Genomic DNA, 23,558 nt, shown 5'->3' with positions numbered 1-23,558 from the left:
TTCAGAGAAGTATGGTAACTTTCATACTTCCTTACTAGCTCTGTGATGTTGGCAAGACTTTTAACCTCTCTGGACCTCAACATCTTCCTCCTTCTGAAAATTTGTCATGGTGTTACTTTGCAGGCTATTGGAGGCTTGAATGAAATAATGGTCATGTGAACTTAGCAGAGTGCCTGGGACATAGTTCTTGCTTTTATATAATCCCAATATTTTATTATAATCCCAAAACTCCTATAGATAAAAACATATAGCAATAGGAGGATCTATTTCTTATTAATGCTACCTATAGAAATTTAACTCAAATTCATAAAGTCACTCTCATGCTTCTATATATTCCCACTAGGTTCCCATTAAATGTTTCGTTAGAACTGAAGCTGTGTTTTTAGTTTCCATAAAAAGATGCAGCTGATTTCATTTGCACTTGGCACTGAGTTTTATAGTGTATAGGCACTCAGGAGGTGTTGAATACAGTCTAAGCAAAATTTAATCCATATTTTGGTTTCTTTTTCTAGTGCTGCATGAAATGGATGATTATGGAAATACCCCTCTGCATTGTGCTGTAGAAAAAAACCAAATTGAAAGCGTTAAGTTTCTTCTCAGCAGAGGAGCAAACCCAAACCTCCGAAACTTCAACATGATGGCGCCTCTCCACATAGCTGTGCAGGGCATGAATAATGAGGTGATGAAGGTAAGGCTACTGGCCAGCTCCAAAGGGCCTGACCGGCGGTGCAGGTGCTGGGACCCAGATCCAGCTCTCTCTGCTTGCACCAGGATGAGCACCTTCTAAGCTTCCATGGCAAACAAAATGCAATTATTACATTTGCTTTACTTCTCACTAACTAATGATGATGATGATGATTAGTTTTGACTTTATTGAATAGTTCTTATTTACCGGGCATTTTCATGAGAGCTTTGTGTGTGTTTGTTTATTAAATTCTCATCTAAGCAAACCCACTATGAAGTAATTCCACTAGTATTCTTATTTCATAGCTGAGTACACTGAGGTGCCAAAAGAATTTGAATAACTTGGCTAACATCACACCACAAGTAAAAATGCAAGACTAAGGAATTTTGTTTTCATCTTTATGTTTTCAGATTTAGGCTTTATCACTTTTACCTGACTGATTTAATGACTAAAAGGAGGAAGGTAATGAGAGACTCAGTGAAAACAGAAAACATAATTATGATTCGCTATTTTTGTTAGAATGGATGGCCTGTCAGACAGATTAGTTAGCAGAAGACATAAGGATACCACTGGGAAACATCCTATTGGTTTTCAAGGTGTAAGAGTAAGTTCGGTCAAATAGAGGAAACCCTGAAAAATTGCTAAAGGGTAAGAATTAGGCCATGGTTTTTAAACTACATCTCAGAGTCTCTCAAACACCCTAGAACACAAACATGCTTAAAGGATGAAGAATGCAATTTACAAATGGAGCATGTTCCAGAAGTTCATTTCTAAGGTAGGCTATTTGGAACTTATAATAAGTTTTCTGGTAGAAACAATATCCAAAGAGTTCCATGAGTTTCAGGCTCCCTTTAGCCCAGAAAACTTCCTCTCAGCCCTCTGAGGCTTTGGCTCCTTTAAGTCTGGCATAAAAGGTTTGAGAGGAGCCACTTTCTGCTTTCCTACTGTACCTTGTATGTGGCTCTATTAAAATTCTTAACACGTGATATTGGAATCAAATGTTCATGTGCTTTTCTTCCCTACTCGCTAATTATCCTTGAGGGAGGAGGTGTGTCTTACTAATTCAAGTATCTCTTATTCCTCAGCACTGTGCTTGTAAATGATGGCTGTTGAATGAATGAATGAATGAGTAAATGGGAGTTCTGGCTGACTGAGAAGAGGAGAGCTGAAGTCTCAGTACCTATGAGATGGGTCAGCGTGGCTCCCTGAAGAGGTTACTAGAAAGTCCTCTGGCAACAAGCTGTTATTTTTTTATTCATTATTCATGAGCCAAGTGCTATTTCTATATCATCTGGGTTGGGCCACTAGTGACTACAGGGACTCCCGCAGAGATATCAAATATTTCCTCATGGAGCTCTGTGCTCCCTCTGAAGGCTCTTTTCAAGAACACATGCCTATTAACTTAATATTGGCCGCGAAAGTGTGGTTTGGGAATTGAAGGCAGGTAACTGTTGAAAGACTATTGTTAATTAGAAAGCAGAAATCTCCAGACCAACAAATACAGAAAGGTAGGTATCACATAGAAATGGAAAATAAAGCTCCTAACTGATTCATAAACTCAGTGATGGACGTAAAACACATTTTCCTGGTGACACCAGGACAAGCAGAAAAATAGAGTTCTAAGTAAAATTGACTCTCCTTTACTTGGTCTTACCAACCACAACTATGTGTAAAAATATTTTCAGACTCCTCTGGTTCACCAGAGATGACAGGAATAGAAGGAGGAGAAGGTGTTTTGGAATGTCTCCCCTCATGCTTGCAAACAGCAGTCTTTTCTACCTGCCTCTCCCAGTTATGCCCATGGTCCGGCCTGTAAACACCCAGCCCCTGCCAGTTTAGAAGCTGCTCCATTGACTGCTCCACTGACCTTCCCTCAAACCTTCCTCTGCTGCCTATAATGGTTGTAAAGTAAAAAACTGTCATCCACGCATCACTTCAAGTTCTTGCACAATGATTTATGGTATGCATAATATTCCCTGGGACACATTGGCCTGGGGATTAGGGGGTGGTTTTGTTTCTCAGTAGCCTGCAGACCTTAGTCCTTGGGGCTTTAATTCAAAGTATCCAGTTGTTTGACCCTTCCATGAGGCTTTCCAGATTCTCAACCAAGGGACCTGTGGAGGGCTCACCTCCAAACCTTCCAGACTTCCCTGGTCATGACTGAATTTGAAGTAGGTGCACAGTTTAGTTGCTCTCTCTGGGATCCCTGCCACATATAACTGAACACAGCTCTACCTTTATGATCTATGATTCTAAGAGGGCAAAGAGAGAAAAGCCTCTTCTTGTAGACTTTGGTAGGCTATTTTCCATGTGAATCTAGAGTTTCTTAAGAACAGGATGCGATGATGCCTAAAGTCCATGGAAGGAATCTTATGCTCTCATTTCCCTTAATCCGTCAATCATTTCTCCACCTATTCTTATGTACTAAAATCTGAGTTTAATTTTCCTTTATGAGCAGAGCTAATTAATAAACCTAATTCATTTGCTGACACTCACAAGGGATACGTTCTGTTAACAAGAAGCTCTGGTAGGAGGTTGCATACTTTTTTCAAAGAAGTCAAGATTTTTAAGAAACAGCTGATTTAATGAATTATTTTAACATTATTTAATTATAAGGACATGTCATCATTTATCATAGTCTTTCTGCAAGAGGACAAGCCTCCAGTAGGCCAATTCAAAGATTTGATGAGACATTTATATGAGATAATTTTGTTACATTGAATATAAAATAAAGACTAGTCAAAGACCTATAGATGCTTGGGCAGTAATCAGATGGCAGTCAACCAGGTGAGGAGGTAACAGGTCTTCAATGAAATTCCATCAGAAAAATTGCTTGATCATTTTATCAGGATGCTAATTTCTTACATTGTAGAGAAAGTTTCCATTCCAGGCCAAGTTGGAATTAATTGGGTTACACCACACAAAACTCTGAAGAGAATAGAGTGTCCACTGACATGTCCCAAAATTCTTGCAATCCAGGTAAAAGAAAAATAACTGGAGGAGAAAAAAAATCCCTTCCTGCTTTTTCTCCCTCCCTCCTTCTTTCTCTCTCTTTTACTCTCTTCCTTCTTCCCTACCTCTCTTCCCCCTCCACCATGAGCACTTTCTAATGGCTCCACAAATTTATTTTCCTGAAAATATTAGTTAACATAACTTCACTTAATACAAGTCGGAAGTATTAAGTGAAGCTATGATAACTAGTATCTATAATTCTTATTTTATTTATAATTCCAGAACTCAGTATTGCCTTGATTGTTGTGATGTTGAAATCATGATTATTTCATCTAATGGGGAAATTAATTTGTACCCACAGTGTGCGAGATTTTATGCCAGATTGTGTGAGAGAAGGATGAATAAAAGATAAACAGACATGGTCCCTGGCATTTGAAAACTTAAACTCTAGTGGAAGGCAAGTACCTTATTTGGAAATCTGCAAAAATTTTGACAATTATTCTCCCCTTTTTTTAGGTCTTGCTTGAGCATAGAACTATTGATGTTAATTTGGAAGGAGAAAATGGAAACACAGCTGTGATCATTGCGTGCACCACAAATAATAGCGAAGCATTGCAGATTTTGGTTTGTATATTTGTCATATCTGTCTGCTTTCTTTATCTTTTCATGAATACAACATGGATTATTATTATTTACAAAAGCTCTTAAGTTTTTCTCCTTAGAAAAATATAAAATACAAAAACTAGGTCAGAAAAAAAGTTGTTCTATGTGTTTTTGTATATGTACTCCCCCCTTAAGAGGATCTGAGATTGCTTATAGAAGACTAATAGTAAAGCAGTAAAGAAAATTATGAGAAAATCAAAGTGAAAAGAAAATACAGGCAGGAAAAGTTGAGATGAAGACGATGGTCAGGCTAGAAGGCAAAATACAAAGTATAATGGCCTGGATGTTATAAAGATGGATCAAATGTATGATTCTGAGCTTCTGAATAGTCAAAGAAAAGATGAATATAGTCAGCTGCAGACTTATTTGGCCCATAAGAGAAAAGTCAAAGGAAACACAGCTCCCAAGACCTGAAGAAATTATTGTCATTGGGTCTCAAAAACAGAGCCCTGTATGATGTAATGACAAAGGTTGTTAGCCACATGCCTGAGAGTAGAGCCAGGCTTGTCTCTGGTGAGGCTTCCTGGCATGGTCCAGTGAAGCGATGGAGATGCTTGTCTACATGACTTCCTCCTGCTTCTGGCAGTGCTCCATATGAGTGTGCTGTTAGAATGCCGGCAAATAGACTTTTTTCAAATATTTGTTAGTTACTTGTATGTTATCTAGGCCAGCATCTGTATTTTTACCACTTGATTTTGCCTCTTCACCATCTCAGAGAATAAGAAAATGCAATTAAATAATTTAAAAATATTTACCTAATGTTTAAATGTGCCATACAAATATGTTTTAGCACCTTTACTAGATGGACTTAGAGACAGGTACATACTCTAAGCTCTCATGATTGGACCACAAAGAGAATAAATGATAAAGAGAATAAAAATAAGTTAACTAACACTCAAACCAAGAATTTAGGAAAAGAGCCTTAAATTAACCACAAGAAAATTGGAATAAAGAAAAGTATTGTTGAAAATACTACAGAAAACAATATATTTTTAAAGTCTGGTTTCCTTGCAAGTTTAATTTATGTGTATACTGTATGATAATATTGTTCAAAAAAGCTTTTACTTAACAACATTCTTTAATATATGATTTTACAGAGTACATCTTCAATTTCTGGACTCTCTACATATATATTATATATATATATATAATTTCTGGACTATTATGTATAGAGTAAACTGATACTACCTCTAAAAGCTGAGATTACAGGTGGTATTGGCTTCTTCACACTTTTCTACTTTTTCACAATAATTTCTTGTAGTAATTAGAGGTACTTAAAACTGAAGGCTAATGATTTACAGAGAATGGTAGTTTAAAATGATTGGATCACATAAAAACGTAATATAACATTCAGTTCTTCTAACATCTTTTTAGTTAGGAAACTTCATTAGTGAAAATATTTGATTATCATGGCTTAACAAGAGTAGTGGCACATTCATTTATTAATTTTGCATAAATAAAGGGAAAAGAATCTAGGATATATCACTTTATTTGCATAAGAAACTGAAAATAGTTATGGAAGTCATGATAATGTCTTCAAAAATCTCATTAATCCCATTGAAAAATGTGTTGACTTTATTGCTGTGGTATCAAGATAGATGTTGTGTCTACATTGTTACTTCTTTGGAAGATATAAAATATCTCTATTTCAGAATCTTAGTCTACTTCAAAATTACCTTCTTGCCTAGATTTCATAACATATGAAGCTCTCTATGTACTTTTACATAGACATATAATAGTAAAATGATATGGGAGAGGCACGTAAATTCTCATCCACCCTTGTGATTTGGGGTTTAACTGGTGTCATTTTTCATTTTGTCTTTTCTTCCAGCTTAACAAAGGAGCTAAGCCATGTAAATCAAATAAATGGGGATGTTTCCCTATTCACCAAGCTGCATTTTCAGGTTCCAAAGAATGCATGGAAATAATACTAAGGTTTGGTGAGTTGAGGCTTTTCTATGTTATATACTATAAATAAGTCTATTTTGGTGGATGCTATTAATTTGATTTTTTTTTTCTTTTGAGATGGAGTCTCACTCTGTCACCCAGGCTGGAGTGCAGTGGTGTGATCTCAGCTCACTGCAACTTCAGCCTTCCAGGTTCAAGTGATTCTCCTGCCTCAGCCTCCTGAGTAACAGGACTATAGGTGCATGCCACCATGCCTATCTAATTTTTTGTATTTTTAGTAGGGATGGGGTTTCACCGTGTTAGCCAGGCTGGTCTCGATCTCCTGAACTCGTGATCCTCCCACCAGGACCTCTCAAAGTGCTGGGATTACAGGTGTGAGCCACCACACCTGGCCTAATTTGAAAAATATTTAACAGAATTAAACACAAGCTTTTATGTGTCTCGGTGCCCTTTCATTGTTTTTTTACCTTTGTTCATATTTTTTGATAAAAAACCTCCCTGTTATTTATTTTATATATTTGTTATGTTGAATGTTATTTTCTTCTCAAGGTGAAGAGCATGGGTACAGTAGACAGTTGCACATTAACTTTATGAATAATGGGAAAGCCACCCCTCTCCACCTGGCTGTGCAAAATGGTGACTTGGAAATGATCAAAATGTGCCTGGACAATGGTGCACAAATAGACCCAGTGGAGGTAACTCTTCATATTCTATATGACACTTTTATCTTAGAGTTGTCATAAGCATATAAAATGCTTTATAGCTCTTTTACAGTTAATTTAGATTGAAATACATACAAGAAATACATATTTCCTTCTGCTTCTGCAGAAGCAGAACAAGAGAATATCCCAAGTTTCAATCTACGTAAAGAATTTTCAGAGCTCCCCAAAACAATTGCAGACACAAATATAGATACAACAAAGACTATATATCTAGTGCAGTTGCCATTAAAGAAGTTAAGGCCTACCCTCAGAAGATGATAATGTTCAGCCAGGAACATTAAAGCCCAATCATGAATGTATTTGGCTTTCATCCTACTCAGAAGAGTTATCATTTTTAAATTAAGGACCACTTAACTAATTTCTAAGAATATGTATGTGAACGTGTTGACTGTGTTTGGGATCTGACCTTATGGCAGGCATCTCTGACCAAAAGTGGAGAGTTCTGGCCCTTTTTCCTTCAATGTCTGAGTTTTGGGTGGCAACCAGCTCCCCTCCAAGATACTGCAAAGGCCTGTATTTTCTGTAGGAAGAGAAGATTGGATATTAATCTCATGTGGCTTCTGGAAACTTCATAAAAACTCAGAAAAGCTAACACTGCCTTTTAACTTTTTCTATATTGTCCCTTCAATATAGAAATGAAGAGCTGCCAATGGTGGTATGGGGTCTGAAGTCACTTCATACACTGAATGCTTACAGCAATGAATGGGACATTGTTCTCATGTTCCCTGGGGAAAAGAATGGCATCCAGACAGTAATGGTGGAAGTGTATGCCAAGAGTTGTTATATTAGAAGGAAGCACAATTGTCAGCTACAATTTGTTTGTGGATGCTTTTCTTCGCAGGTCCATAAAATCAAGGAATATCTATCACATTTCAGATGATTAATGGTGATCAGCCTGATAGATATTCCTTGATTTTATGAACCTGGGAAAAAAAAGCTCACAGCTGAATATAAGTTATATTCTTTCATTGAGATTTAAACATTGATTCTAGCATTAAAACCCTTTACAGAAGGGAAGGTGCACAGCCATTCATTTTGCTGCCACCCAGGGAGCCACTGAGATTGTTAAATTGATGATATCGTCCTATTCTGGTAGCGTGGATATTGTTAACACAACCGATGGATGTCATGAGACCATGCTTCACAGGCAAGTTTCCTACCTATCATTCTGTATACAGATTTTTCATCTTCATGAGTGAAATTAGACATTGCAAGGAGCAGTTAGCACTAATGCTAGCAAAGATTTTGTGGTTCAAAGGAAAAGGGCAAAGATAACAAAGACCCTGTGGATCAATTGGAATCGCATATGTTCCTTGGGAATGGAAGTAGAATGTTAAAGAAATTTCACAAAATAAAATCACCTGTGGCATATTCTGATTCAAGTCCAGTGGATGTAGGCTCAAGATTAATTTTCTATGTGCTAAAGAAGTCTACATACACGGTCTTCCAAGCCATTTTTAATCTGTTCCAATTTCTCATATTTATTTTATCCCCATTTTTAGTGATAAAAATGGAGCAGATACATATGGATATGTCACCCCCACGCTAATCCCTCCTGCTCACCAACAATTATAGATAAATGGTTTCAAAAGATATAGTTTTAGGAAATTATAACCAAGTTTCCAAAAACAATAACAAATTTATTTGAAGTTTAACAGAAACGCACATCAGGCAAAGTGTATTAAGCCATAGGCTTACTTGTAGACTGGAAATTCAATTCTTTTGGAAAGACAAGTATCAGATGCTACCCATGTGAGTGAAAGAGGTATCTGAGATGAGCCTTCACTCTCTTGGTCTCTTCCACACACACGTGCACACACACACACGCACACACAGTCAGAGCTGCCAATATATTTTCAATAGGCAACTGAACCTGGAATTCTACAGTATCTCTTAGAAAAAGAAAAAGAAACTATAGCAACAAATATAAGATCTGTTTCTAATAAATGCACGCAGCAAACCACCAGGCACAATAGGATATGTGTGAATGGAAAGGAACTCCCTCTTAGGATGAATTTGCAACCTAAAATTTTATAGCATAAAACTAATAGAAAACTACGAAGTAGACCAAAGACAAATTTACTTCCAAGAAAATAGAAACAATAGGGCATTCCAAAAAGAATTTTAAAATAAAGATATTTGAGACCTTCAAAAATTTAAAGGAAGGAATAATCAGTTACATAAAACTAAATATGTGAAGATAACGTAAGATTGTGAAAAACAGATTGTCATATATGAATCCAGGATTGGTGATATGAAAATGATTCAGTAAAAAATAAGTTAAAAAGGCCATTGAAATAAAATGAAAACTCAATAGATAGACTAACCTCTAGTCCAGAAATTCTCAAACTGTTGCACATTAGAATCATGTGGGTAGCTCACAAAATCCAAGTGCCAATTTATAACCTAGAAGATGTGAAAATCTTTAAGATGAATCTCAGGAATTAAAGAAAAAAACTCTTTGATTCCAATGTTTCACCAATTTACAAACCCAATGATTTGGTTATTGTTAAAATGTATCTTTAGAACACAGCCTTAATATATTAATATGCATAATGAGAAATTATCTTAGGAAAATGGGGCCTTAATGTTAGAATTTATTCTCTTATAATTACTAAATATAATTAATATATTTTAAATATAATGCAACCTCTTGTCAATCAAATTAACAAACTGATTCTGAAATTTATGTATAAAAGGCCAAAAATAGCTGAGAGAAGCTTGAAACAAAGAAATGAGATTTGCGATAGGAAACACAAAGCTTTAAATCATTAGTATTAACATTTGTTATGGTGTTGCTTATGACTGCCTGTGAGATGATACCAAAATGTTTTCAGTTCTCTCCATAATTATTTTTGGCTTCATAAAAACTCAGAAAAGCTAACACTGCCTTTTAACTTTTGCCAAAGAGAAGCCCCCCAAAGAGGGGCTTTTGAACCTGCAAGTGAATTTGAGGGACACCTTACATGTAGCTGTTCTATTCCCCATGATCATAGCAATACCAGTGATTTCCTTGTCTTTTCTATCTTGGGACAGACGTTACTACTCACTTCAAACATCTTTATGGTGATTTTACAAGATAAAATAGGTTTCTTAAAGGATGAGGAAGAAAATATGATGTATTTGGTGTTCTCCTATTATTATTACTTTGAAAATGCTACCCTAATCAGAATCAAATTATAAATTTTGAAAGCTTACTAATTCTCTAACATTCTATCATGTTATTTTATGATTAGTTAAATTCACTTTCCGAATATAGTAGCTTTATTAAATACATTTTATTTACATCAATAGTACTTTAATTATAATGTTTATAATTCTGTTTTTTCAGAGCTTCATTGTTTGATCACCATGAGCTAGCAGACTATTTAATTTCAGTGGTAACTATTCCTTTTACTGGTTTATTTTTATTACTATTTATAATTGAAGAAATCATATAATTACATAATATGGATTTTCAAAAATGAATCAAATTTTAATTTCTTGCTTATCAGCAAAAAGTGTACAAAATGATGATTGACATACTTGGAAGCAGAGTATATTGCGTATGAATATGTAACAGCCAAACTATTAAAGTTAGAAGTGTCAAAGCGTAATTTGGATATCCATATCAGTGTTTTTAGTGCAGGAAGTTGGCAGGTACATTGCAAGGAAAGCTGTTCCCATGGCCTGTAAGAGGGTCTTCCGGGAGTGTGAGCTTGGGTGGTGACCCTTCTTCAGCCCTGGTGGCTTTAAGGTGGAGGCAGGACAGGCAGCACGGGGGGAAACTCCTATCCCAGATGCCTCAGTGCCACCTTTAAAAACTGAGGAGTTGAAAAATATTGTCAAAGATTTATTACAAGTGAAAGCATGAAGCATGAGATCTTTTTCACTCTGGGAAGTGGAATCAGTCAGCTTTTGAGTTGAATTTTAATATGCCCTTTATACGGATGAATGTATGGTGAATTTACGTAAGCTGCACCATATCAGCAATGACGGATTTCCATTTGTAGTATTGAACATGTGTGTGTTGTCAATCATAACTATTGAAATTATGATAATTACACAGAAGAGTCCTGGGGAGACTCATTATATGCCATAAACTATGCATTATATGCCATAAACCATAAACCATAGTCATGCATGGTTTCCTGCAAAGGCTGCCATCTCTTCACCAGGCAAGGGAACTGTGGCAGAGCCTCACTGACCGTGGAGCTTACCAAGGGGATGCTGCCCCCATTGTCATCTATATTCATTGGGCCCCAAAAGAACAAAGAAATATTCACGTTTGGATTTTAAGCTATTTTTTATTACCCTATATAAAATACAGGATTATTTCCATGAAATTTTAAAAGGCCTTTGATTTCTTGTCATATCAAATATTATAATATGTAATGGTTAACATTGACTTATTCATTTAAAAATATATATTTAATGTGATTTTTAAATATAAATTTTCTTAAATAAATGTTTGGCTAAAGTTTTACTTTAGAATTTGAGTGATTTCGATTCAATTATTTCAGTTCATCTATTTCCAATAAAATAGGATAAAGTGAATGGTGTTTTGTAAATGTTTCTTAAATCATATATGTAATGAATTTGGGAGACTTTTAAAATTATAGACATTTAAAAATTATTTCTTGCAGTGGAAACTAAACTATTGATCTAAGTAAAAAGATATTATTTTTATGGTTCAAGCGGTAAGAAGAGCTATTGCCAGGTGTCAGTAAAAAGCCTAATATGTGAGAATAATTTCTTGTTGAAATTATAAACGAATTTCTTGATTTCTGATGATACAACATATGAACTATGGGAAACTTTCAAATAATTCTATAACTAGTCATATGGTTCAGTGCTAGCCATAATATAGACACTCTGTATCAATGAATTACCATTAGTTAGAGATTACAATATATTATGATTTATCTGTTTCTAAGCTCTTTGTTGAATGGTTTGTTTGATTTTTAGGGAGCAGATATTAATAAGATCGATTCTGAAGGACGCTCTCCACTTATATTAGCAACTGCTTCTGCATCTTGGAATATTGTAAATTTGCTACTCTCTAAAGGTACCAAGAGGGAACAAGCCAAGTCTTTTGAAGTACTACTCAATTTGGTTGGATGAACATTCACTGTGTGCCAAATGAACATTCACTGTGTGCCACCATCTATTGTGTGCCAGGCCCTGGGCCAGGTGTTGTGAATTCAAAAATAAACAGAACACTTTTCATGTCTAGAATAATTTTCTGTCCAGTAAGGGAGCATACTTAAAAAGATAATTTCAGAACAATAGTAGAGAACATTTATAAAGCAATTGTTATATCCCAGGCATTTGCTGAACATTTAATTAACTGTCTTTCAATGTATCAGTCCTATGTGGTGTAGGTACTATAACTTTCCCTGTTTTAGATTCTAACCTGGGCCTCTGATAACAAAGGAGCGAGGTGTCCTTCTCTGCTATCTTCTTCTTTCTTGATCTCTAATGTGTCTATACTTATATTTTATGCTTTAAAAGGTAAGGCTTCATGTATTTATGTAATGCATCACATATTTTCTACCCCACTTACACATACAGACACACACACACACAGAGAGTAAGTTAAACCTGATTTTAAATACGTTTAGTTTTCTCATCTAAACACAATTTCCTGTAAACTAAAGGTCGACAATATTTTAAGTCAAATTTTTTTTTGCTAAGTTGAAAATCCACATAAACAATGCTTTAAATAAATGAATAGAATTTATATTTACATAGTGTTTTTTTTAGGTGCCCAAGTAGACATAAAAGATAATTTTGGACGTAATTTTCTGCATTTAACTGTACAGCAACCTTATGGATTAAAAAATCTGCGACCTGAATTTATGCAGGTAATGTATATCTGTGGATTTCCAGTAACTGAGTTGGGTTCAACAGAAAATAAACTAATTTTATTTATTATAATTTTTGTTATTATATAAACTGATTCTGGAATTTTAAAAATGTTTTAAAATAAAGATGACATATTTGACTATTTAGTTACAACATGGTGATGGTGGTGGTGGTGATGATGATGACAATGATAATTAATTGTAGTGAGACTGAGTTTTTTAACTTACAAAGAAACTTAATATGCAATCATCTATGATAAAGATAACATCCTTAATTAGTTTGATTTTCTTCATTCTTTGACCATTATGATTTGCATATCAGTGGAAAAGCCAAATATAAGAATGAATTATCAATACTCCACCATCAATTAAGAAAAATTACTCAGCATACTTGACTTGCTGAGGAGAGGTTGAAAGCATTATTTTTATATTTATATTCACCAGCTAATACTTACTGAGTGACTAGCACATGTATGTGAAATACATCATATTTTTATCATCAATAGATTTCAATATTGCCACTGTCTTTAATAATCAAAATATATATGTATGCGAATATTTAAAAAATAACAAAATATTAATTGATAGGCTTAAGCTTCTCATTTAGCATTCATTTTTTATTTACTATACATATAAAACATAAAATAAACCTAATGTTTACATCCCATCCATTTTACCTAACAGAACATATTAACATGAAGCTGTTGGGTGTTATTTGGGGGTGGGAGGAAATAAGAGGAGGGGCAGAGGGAAGGGCCATGATCAAATATATTTGAAAAATGCTGAGTTAAAAATGTTAAGTACATTTTCCTATTGGCATGATCTCTCAGATCCTTTAATACAGTAATGTACACTAATATGGTAATGTACACTACATGAAGACAGAGCATTCAACTTCATTCATGTTTATATTACTCTCAAATCCTTTAGGTTATTTACAATTTTGGCCCCAAGGAATACATACTGACCCTTGTTGGAAAATATTTTCCTACAGAATAGTTTGAAAACCATCATATTAGCATAATAGCAGAGTTATTTGTATGATATTAATTTTTTCCTATAGATGCAACAGATCAAAGAGCTGGTAATGGATGAAGACAACGATGGGTGTACTCCTCTACATTATGCATGTAGACAGGGGGGCCCTGGTTCTGTAAATAACCTACTTGGCTTTAATGTGTCCATTCATTCCAAAAGCAAAGATAAGAAATCACCTCTGCATTTTGCAGCCAGGTAAGGGTCAGTCTAGCAATGTATGAACATGTCTTCTTTCTGTTTAATATTTGCCTTGAAAATATGAAACCTAATTTTTTCCAAGTTATGGGCGTATCAATACCTGTCAGAGGCTCCTACAAGACATAAGTGATACGAGGCTTCTGAATGAAGGTGACCTTCATGGAATGACTCCTCTCCATCTGGCAGCAAAGAATGGACATGATAAAGTAGTTCAGCTTCTTCTGAAAAAAGGTGCATTGTTTCTCAGGTGAGGATATATGATTGGGGTGTTTACATAATTTCTTTAATTAGCCATTTTCAGGCTATCTTTTCATTATATTTTTAATTATGAGGTCTAACTTTATATCTCACTAAGTACTTTTATCCAATTTATTTTATCATCAAAACATATGTAACTTCTAAAAATACTGAAAGGGAAGTCAGTCTTATTTCCAACTGACAAAGACTTTGAAGTTTATAGCGTTGAAGAACCTTGTTCAAGGTCACAGAATAATTGGCTTTGTGCAGTCTTTCTCAGAACCTTTCTTTGAAACATAGTTTCTCATATTTTACCTCATCATGCTGCCATATTCCTATATAGATACAAAACTGTGGTTGTGTATGTGTGTATGCACGTACACACACACACAAAACATACAAGTTCAAATACTCTACTTTTCATTCAATCTGATGAATGGTAGGCATAAAAAGTTCCCTTTAAGTGACAACAGGAGATGGTAAAAATTTCTGAATTTTATTATACTTAAATGAACTCAAGTACAAGAAACAAAGTTAAAATATGTAAGTATAATCAAACATGTGGCATAATTAAATGATATTGTGATAAGAAAGAAGAAACCTGGAAATGTTTTACAGAGGTTTTTCATTTGATATCTTACCATAGCAGTAGCAAAGAGCTTATTAGGCTAATGTTCAAAAACACATTTCCTTACCATAATATTGATGCCAGCAAATTGGTGCTACAGCTACATGAATGAATGTTTTGCTCAGTTTTTTTCTGGTTTACAAAGAAACACCAAGCAACTGACCTGCAAAGGGGACCCACGTAGACCCAGGCCAGACCGTTGTTGCTTAATTACATCAAAACTGAAATAGCAACATGGCTCTTGCACCCTAAAACATCTGCTCACTAGCACTGAAATTAAATAGTGTCACGAATTTTTTTCTGTCTAATTTGAAAAAAGATAACGAATATGACAAGGCTTTGTTGTATTTACATCTTGAATTTCTGTGGAAAAGGATAAACATTTTTCAAAGCAATTGAGTAAGCATTTTTCAGAGCACAAGAGGGAAGCTTTTCAGATTTAAACTCTTAGAATAATAACTGACACTAAGCTAAGTATCTAATAGCCATGTACTATATTATTAGTAGTATTATCAATAACTATTAACCACAAAGACTAACATTACTTCATAAAAAAATTTTGATACAGTGTTCATTGAAAGAATAAAACAAGATTTAAATTGATGTGTATCAGTTCATTATAGCTTTAAAAAAATTATGTATGACACAGACATGCTAAGCGTACTTCTCCTACCCCAAAGTGTTTGGTAATGTGTTTATATACTTTCATATTTTAAACCACTAAGTAAAAAACATGTGTGAATCACATTAGAAATAGGTCATTTAAGATCATTGAGCTTGGAATTAGCTCATTTATTATAAATGTTTTATAAATATTTAGTTGCTAGATCTCAATTATGCTTTTTGTGGTCATCAGATTTACCTAGAATAAGCCAAGTGGCATCCCATCCCGCATTTCATCTGTTAAGTGTATGCACACATCTTTTCTTAACTCTTTACCAGTGACCACAATGGCTGGACAGCTTTGCATCATGCGTCCATGGGCGGGTACACTCAGACCATGAAGGTCATTCTTGATACTAATTTGAAGTGCACAGATCGCCTGGATGAAGACGGGGTATGTACTGTGGTCCTCATGCTTACCCAAAATCTCGATATAGCAGAAACTTCCAACATTGCCAGAAAACTCTCCTAGACACCTTTTACGTTCCTTGCTCTATTCCCAGCCTTTTGTTGGGTGTTTAGCAAGTGGATTCTTGAGGTGAAGTATGAATCAAAAGGCAACAGAATTGGGAGAATACCAAGCGGTGGGTGAATGTTGGGGAAGCCTCCAGTCTCACAGAGCAGCGAGGTCCACAGGCCAATGAAATTTGATGGTAAAGCGTTTACTCCCTGGTAGGTCCAGAGAAGTGAAGGCAGGGGTGAGTTTTCATTAAGATAACTGTTATTTTGAAGTGTATTGATTTGAAATACTGCCCTTTATTGTGCTATTATGTCTTTCCTTCCTTTGGGGAGAGTAACTTTTGAAATGTACGTTTGTTCATAAAATGATGGGGATAGAAGACTGTTGTTGCCTTTTTCAAAAAAAAAAAAAAGTCTTTAAGTGGGGAAACTAAAAATGGGCAAACTTATAACAGTCTCTGATTTTAAAAAACATTTACAAGCTTGTGAAGCCCCAAATCTGTAAGCCACTGTTCTACAAATGATCAATCTCAGGAGGATTTTCTTCTGTGTTCAACCCAACACCTTTACCCTGAAAGCTTGTCCTTTGCCCTTGTGGAATCATCCCATTGCAAAAGCAACACAAAACAAATGCCTTGGAATTCATTCTCTCTCTCTCTCTCTCTCTTTCTCTAACACACACACACACACACAGACACACACACACACACACAGATCCACTTCCCACACATGCACACACACCATGCTAGAACTATAAACTCATTATTTTGAAGCTTGATTCTGAACACCAGTTTTAAGTGCTATGTATTTTGGTATTAAATAGTGTCTCTAATGTCTTTTAAGCAGTTAAGCAGTGAAATAAGACAGATTAGACACTGTCACCACATTTTCTGTGTCTGTTTTTCTTCAAAAGAACACTGCACTTCACTTTGCTGCAAGGGAAGGCCACGCCAAGGCCGTTGCGCTTCTTCTGAGCCACAACGCTGACATAGTCCTGAACAAGCAGCAGGCCTCCTTTTTGCACCTTGCACTTCACAATAAGAGGAAGGAGGTTGTTCTTACGATCATCAGGAGCAAAAGGTACACTGTCTTCCTGTCCACTGTCATTTAGTGTTCTCTGGTGTTGGGATGATTTGAAGTCTGAGAGAAAATAAGAGAAAAGAAATGATTTTCAGCCATTAATCAAAATTTAAAATATCAGTTGTTTACATCAATTTTTTAAAGGTTTCTTATTTTTTATTTTTATTTATTTATTTTTAGAAAAGGTCTAGCTCTGTCGCGCAGGCTGGAGCGCAGTGGTGTGATCTCGGTTCACTGCAACCTCCGCCTCCCGGGGTTCAGCAATTCTCATGCCTCAGCCTCCTGAGTAGCTGGGACTATAGGCATGAGCCAGCATGCCCAGCCAATTTTTGTATTTTTCATTGAGACGTGGTTTCACCATGTTAGCCAAGCTGGTCTCAAACTCCTGGGCTCAAGTGATTCGCCCACCTCGGCCTCCCAAAGTACTGGCATTACAGACATGAGCCACTGTGCCTGGCCATTTTTATTTTTAATTTGTGTGGGTAAATAGTAGGTGTGTATATGTATCAGGTACATGAGATGCTTTGATACAGCCATGCAATGCATGATAATCACATCATGGAGCATTTATCATTTGTGTTACAAACAATCCAATTATACTCCTTCAGTTATTTCTAAATGTCTACCTAAATTTATAAACGAATTCTTTTGGATGACAACGGCACATTGCTTAACCTCTCTGATCTTTAGTTTATATTTCTTAAAAAATAAAATGTGGGCACATAAAACCAAGCTTCACATCACTTTTGTGAGACTCCAGGGGTTCAGGTGTTGGTGGGTTTCTAAACCATACTCCAAGGAATTTTAGTGATGAAGTTAGAGGATAGTTAGTCTCACTTCTCATAATATCTTTATAATATCACTTTCTATAATAATCACAGATAGATATGCACGAGGGCCCAGTGTCACCTAGTAGTGGACACAGAGCGAACAATCTCATATTCAAGGCACATCAAGCCTGTGTTTTTGAGCATGGGCAGTCTAAAAAATCTCCTACTGATCGTCCCTTTAAAGCACTTTTAATGAAAGTGTTCAATCCAAACTTTTCTTTTGATAATGTAGATATACTAGATGGGTTTTACTGATAGAGTTTAACAGAAAATTAGATAAGATCTTGGAGATAAATGGGCCATTCTTTGCCTCCTGCCATAGATTTAGTTCCTCCTTGGTATGGTAAGCACCGTCTTACCCTGTTCAGTTGGATGGTGATGAAGAAAATGGGCAAAATCTGGAACGTTCTGGCAGAGGCTATGCTTATCAATGCACTTTACATGTGTTAATTTGTAGTTTAACTCAATACAGGATGTACACATGTATTAGTTATTAAATATGGGACCAGTACTACACTGATGGTGTAGGCATGTGAATGTGGAATCTCTACCCAACGTGGTCAGCTCTGTAAGTACTGACCATTTCATAACTTCAGGAGAAAAAGAAGATATAGTCCCAGCTTCTTTGAATGGCATTTAGATAAAGAGACAGAACAATGATTATAACAGCCATCCTGAAATTTGCCCACATTCCTAATGTCCATTAATGGACAAGGATCCTATTACTGAGTTGATCTTGCTTTACGTGTTGGTTCCATTGGAACCAAGGGTGAGCATTGCATTTCATGAATATGCTTAAATTTAGGTTTCCCCTAAAGAAATAATCTTGAGTTTCAGCTGTTGTACAGAACAGAAAGATGAAGACCTGTGCTTATCTTACTTATTTATTTTTTACAGATGGGATGAATGTCTTAAGATTTTCAGTCATAATTCTCCAGGCAATAAATGTCCAATTACAGAAATGATAGAATACCTCCCTGAATGCATGAAGGTAAATTCTCTAAAACAAAATTCTTCCTGGGTTTGTGCTTGACATATGTTGTTGTAATCACAACCTAATAATAATAATTTCCAGCTTTAAACAAAGCTTCTCATTTTCCATAGGCTGTAAGGGAAATGAGACAATAACTATTTAAGGAAGGCCTTCTTGGATTAAAGAATCCTATTAGTTATTACATGTAATAGAGAATAATATGGTAAAATATTTTTTATTTAAATAATCTACACCTATAACAGAGACTACAAACTGGTGTTTGTTGGCTGGTAAAGCTTTTGTATATGTTTCGCTTGGCATGCATGCTAGTGTTGTTTCAAATGTGCATGAATTGCTAATGTTTGAAACCAGGATGCTTTCCTTAAGGTATCTGGTTTCTTCCAGTTATATTTTCCTCCAAATATCTAGCTTCTCATAAGAATGAGATCTTGTACCTGGGCCTGCCTTCTCACAAGGCAGGAATTGCTGGGCTCAGCACCAGCTGCTTCCCATGGATGGGACAATCACTCTCCTATTTAAAAACATGGATGAAGCTGGAAACCATCATTCTGAGCAAACTGTCACAAGGACAGAAAACCAAACACATGTTCTCACTCATAGGTGGGAATTGAACAATGAGAACAGTTGGACACAGGGTGGGGAACATCACACAGCGGGGCCTGTCGTGGGGTGGGGGGAGAGGGGAGTGATAGCATTAGGAGAAATACCTAATGTAAATGACAAGTTAATGGGTGCAGCAAACCAACATGGCTCATGTATACATGTAACAAACCTGCACGTTGTGCACATGTACCCTAGAACTTAAGGTATGGTAAAAAATAAAAATAAAAAATAAATAAAATAAAATGCCCCACCTCTCCCTTTTGTATATTGGGCTCCAGTGCCTACTTGTCACATATTGTCATTCTTATGCAATTGCTTTCCTTATAGTAGAGAAGTATTGAATTATGACTTTATCCAAACTGTGAAGACAAAAGCTTGCCCAAGTACAGCCAACATCTCAAGAACAATGGAAAAAAGCTCTTATGCCTGGCATGGTTCTTTCATTTACATTACTTGCCTGGCCTCTGTGGGTTTTTAAACATGTGACTCCTTTTGCTACGTTAAATATACACTAGCATATGACCGGACACCCCAGACAAGACAAACATGCACAAATTGTTGAGCAGATGAGTATTAAAGGACGCAAATAAGCAATCTGGGAAAGTTGGGATTTGAGGGTTGGGACAGACATAGAATAACCAAGAAAGGCGGAATGACTTCAGATGTCATGCAAAGGAAAAATATATACAAATGCTGGAGGAGGCAGTAAGATATAGTGACACAGGGAATAGAAGACCAGATTTGGAGCCTTCTGGAGGTCCTGGGATTTAATCCTGGTGCTGCCTTTTGCTGTGTTGTTTTAGGCAAGTCATTTCACCTCTCTGAGCATTATTTTCTGTTTTCTCTATTTCTAAAATAATGATGCTAATACTGATCTTACAAAGTGATTACAAAAGTGGGGGTAAAATATATAAAGTGCTAAGGATAATGGTTTGTACATAATATACCTCCTACTATTTTTGTGCTGCTTATGTGGTTATTAGTACTACTAGCACTTATTGTTTTTTATTTATTGAACAAGGACTTCCTGTGCACTAAATGTTTTGGACGGTTTTTTTATGATGCCTAATGAAATTTGGAGCCAGTCCAGTACACAAATGGCATACAGATTAACTTTTTAGGTGCCTACATCTCATCAAAGGACACATAAATACTTAATCTCAAACTTTCTTATTCTGTAGTTACAGTTGTTGAAATCTGTCTTGATGAATAATCAGAGATACAGATTTTTACAGAATGTTTCCTGCAACATTATTTATAATTGTAAAACAATGTTGAAATATTCACATGTGGAAACATAGTAAACAGTCGAAATTATACCAAAATGTTAATAAGAATTATCTGTTATAGGATTAGGATTAGTTTTTAATTTCTTCTTTATGCTACTGTATTTTCTAGGTAATTTTCTATAATGACTTAATTACTTTTATATTGTGACTACTTTTCAGCAAAATAAATGAACTTACATGTCTTAATTTAGCCGGACATAATGCATTTGAAATACTTATACAACATTTCTGAAAAGTTGCTCTTGAAATCTCCCCAGCCCCCACCCAAGACAGCCCATCCTTTATTTTGCACACGTTGATTATTATCCAGTTTTCAAACTATAACAACCAGACCTGCCTCTTTCTGCCTTGCACAGCACTACTGGCTAGTCTTGTCTTTATTTTTCATGATGGTTGTTGTGACCTCCAGTACTGCTATCTAGTCACCAACAGAGACTTCCTTGTAATTTTCTTAGTCCCTTTGGTACCTGAGACCAGCCAGGGCCCTGTTTCTTCCCTTCTGGATATAGTCTGACCCTCTACCCTCAAGTTCTACAGGTTCACCAGATGCCCCAGGAGATCCTAGATGCATTGATGGGGCCATATGGGGTATTGTATCTAGTCCTGGTTCCAAGAGGGCAGCCTGGCTAGGTGATATTTCTTTCTCAGGACCATAAATTTGGACCACTAGATTTAGGGTGTCTCAAATTGTTTATGCAGCCCCACAAAAACAGTTGTTCCCACACACCATAGAGGTGGCTCTATTGACCCCATAAGTGTTCTTTCCCTGAGTTAAGTATCTAGAGAGTCTTCATCTATTTCTCATTACAACATCTATCCCCCATCATCCTGTCCACCCCCCTCTAAACACATACTCTCTCCGTGTTGCTTGGCACATGAGGTATAGAAGAAAACACATTACTCCAGACTGGGGCAGTTCAGAAGATGGGACCTAAACCATAGAAAGACTCCATTGCTGGGGTGAAAAATCTTGATTAGGAACAATAAGTTGTCACAGTAAGGTACTCAGCAAGGGAATCAGATTGACTATCCTTTATCCCCACTTCTTGGGACCAGAAATGATTTGGATTTCAGGATATTGGCCTATATATAATGAGGCATCATAAGGATGGGATCCAAGTGTAGATACAAAATTCATTTGTGTTTCATACCCTCCTTAAAAGCATAGCCTGAAGGTAATTTTATATAATATTTTTAATAATTTTGTGCATGAAACAAAGTTTGTATTAAGTACTCAAGTGTGGAATTTTCTACTTATGGAAATATGTGGGTGCTCAAAACATTTTGGATTTTGGAGCATTTAGAATTTCACATTTTCAGATTAGGATTGCTCAACCTGTAATCTATATATCCTCTAAAAGTCCAGAAAGACATCAAATCTTAGGCACAACTAGTGGAATATATCTTACCTAGATTTTAGTACATGCAATTTTATTTCAAGTACATGGTATTTTTCTGAATCACTGGTATTTCTGAGGCATGCAGAGGTATTTGTAACATTTTGTATTTTAAACTTTGTTCCTGAATGACATAGATTATAATTTATTCTTGAGATGCAAGAAACCAAGGAAAGGAAAGGAAATGTCTTGTGTATTATTTCAGAAATAGGATAAAATCTTTCCTAATATGTAGTGTACTGCCCCAATATCTTAGCTGGTTTTTCTCTTTCAAAGGTACTTTTAGATTTCTGCATGTTGCATTCCACAGAAGACAAGTCCTGCCGAGACTACTATGTAAGTTTATTTTATCATCATTATCTGAAATTTATTTTGTTATAATTCTTTGAAAAATATTAAAATATTGTTACTATTGATCTGTAATCTACTGCAGATGGTATTGATCTAATTTGTCATATTATTGTATTATCTACTTGTGAGAGAATTTTTCCCTTACATTCTCAGTTTTCCCCAAATATTTTAATAGTTTCTAATAGCATCATTTAGTGTTGTTTCTAGTCTTTATATTTTCTTAAGTAGTTGTGCCTTAATAATGAAGATCTAAAAGATCTAAATGATCTTTTGAGAACTCCTCTCTTTCCATGCCTATGAGATACAAAGCAATTGAATACAAAGCCTTCCAGGATATTTATTTTTAGAATTAATATGCAATAACTTAATTTCCTTTCTCCACTTGAAATAACTCAACTTTGTTCAAATCACTTAATTTTCAGCAGAATTGTACACTTGTGTATTTGATTTTTTCAAGAATTACTTTGGGGATTCTATACTTGACTAACTGTACATCTTTTTTAAAAAAAATTCTGTCTTCTACAGATTGAGTATAATTTCAAATATCTTCAATGTCCATTAGAATTCACCAAAAAAACACCTACACAGGATGTTATATATGAACCTCTTACAGCCCTCAATGTAAGTTCAATGTTTTCATTGTCTAAATAGTTTCTAGTTGGGTTCTAAAATGTTTTGATACAATAGTCTAAAATGTTTTAATACTTGATGGATGGAGAGAATTCCAGTTTTATAGTTCTATGTCTATGTCTGCCATGTGACTCAAACCTTTATTTTTTAATAAAGAAAGCAATCCTTTTTTTCAATTGCTATAAAGTTCTACACTTCATTTCTAATGGTCACGTAAGACCTGCTCCAATCCAGAATCAAATAAACCATGGACAACAGAGGTAACGCTTGCTTGCCACCTCTATCCACCTACATATTCAAGAGTTTTCTCCAGTGTAAACCGCAGGAAAATGCAAGGGGTGATATTTCACAGCCACAGCTTCTAAGTTCAGCTAGCCACTGGGCT

General features: G+C 35.6%; 1 protein-coding gene and 1 long non-coding RNA gene across 4 annotated transcripts in view; one reads left to right on the top strand and one right to left on the bottom strand.

Moving 5' to 3' along the window:
* The window catches only part of TRPA1 (transient receptor potential cation channel subfamily A member 1), a 52,786-nt gene that overhangs the window by 5,792 nt on the left and 23,436 nt on the right, over positions 1 to 23,558 (top strand). The window contains exons 3-17 of the mRNA XM_519806.7: positions 513 to 688; positions 4,154 to 4,261; positions 6,132 to 6,240; positions 6,758 to 6,903; positions 7,941 to 8,077; positions 10,262 to 10,310; positions 11,878 to 11,977; positions 12,676 to 12,776; positions 13,840 to 14,009; positions 14,095 to 14,259; positions 15,820 to 15,934; positions 16,913 to 17,079; positions 18,807 to 18,900; positions 22,469 to 22,528; positions 23,069 to 23,164. Coding sequence (XP_519806.3) covers positions 513 to 688; positions 4,154 to 4,261; positions 6,132 to 6,240; positions 6,758 to 6,903; positions 7,941 to 8,077; positions 10,262 to 10,310; positions 11,878 to 11,977; positions 12,676 to 12,776; positions 13,840 to 14,009; positions 14,095 to 14,259; positions 15,820 to 15,934; positions 16,913 to 17,079; positions 18,807 to 18,900; positions 22,469 to 22,528; positions 23,069 to 23,164 — 1,793 coding nt within the window. The remainder of the gene's footprint in view (positions 1 to 512; positions 689 to 4,153; positions 4,262 to 6,131; positions 6,241 to 6,757; positions 6,904 to 7,940; positions 8,078 to 10,261; positions 10,311 to 11,877; positions 11,978 to 12,675; positions 12,777 to 13,839; positions 14,010 to 14,094; positions 14,260 to 15,819; positions 15,935 to 16,912; positions 17,080 to 18,806; positions 18,901 to 22,468; positions 22,529 to 23,068; positions 23,165 to 23,558) is intronic.
* The window catches only part of LOC104007643 (uncharacterized), a 29,459-nt gene continuing 20,625 nt past the window's right edge, over positions 14,725 to 23,558 (bottom strand). For all 3 annotated transcript variants that reach the window (XR_010159602.1, XR_010159601.1, XR_010159603.1), the window contains exon 3: positions 14,725 to 17,139. This is a non-coding gene — a long non-coding RNA (uncharacterized LOC104007643). The remainder of the gene's footprint in view (positions 17,140 to 23,558) is intronic.

Source organism: Pan troglodytes, chromosome 7 (assembly GCF_028858775.2).
Source record: "Pan troglodytes isolate AG18354 chromosome 7, NHGRI_mPanTro3-v2.0_pri, whole genome shotgun sequence".
NCBI classification, from domain to species: Eukaryota; Metazoa; Chordata; class Mammalia; order Primates; family Hominidae; genus Pan; species Pan troglodytes.
The sequence above is the reverse complement of the archived record's forward strand: the minus strand, read 5'-3'. Positions and strand labels throughout refer to the sequence as shown.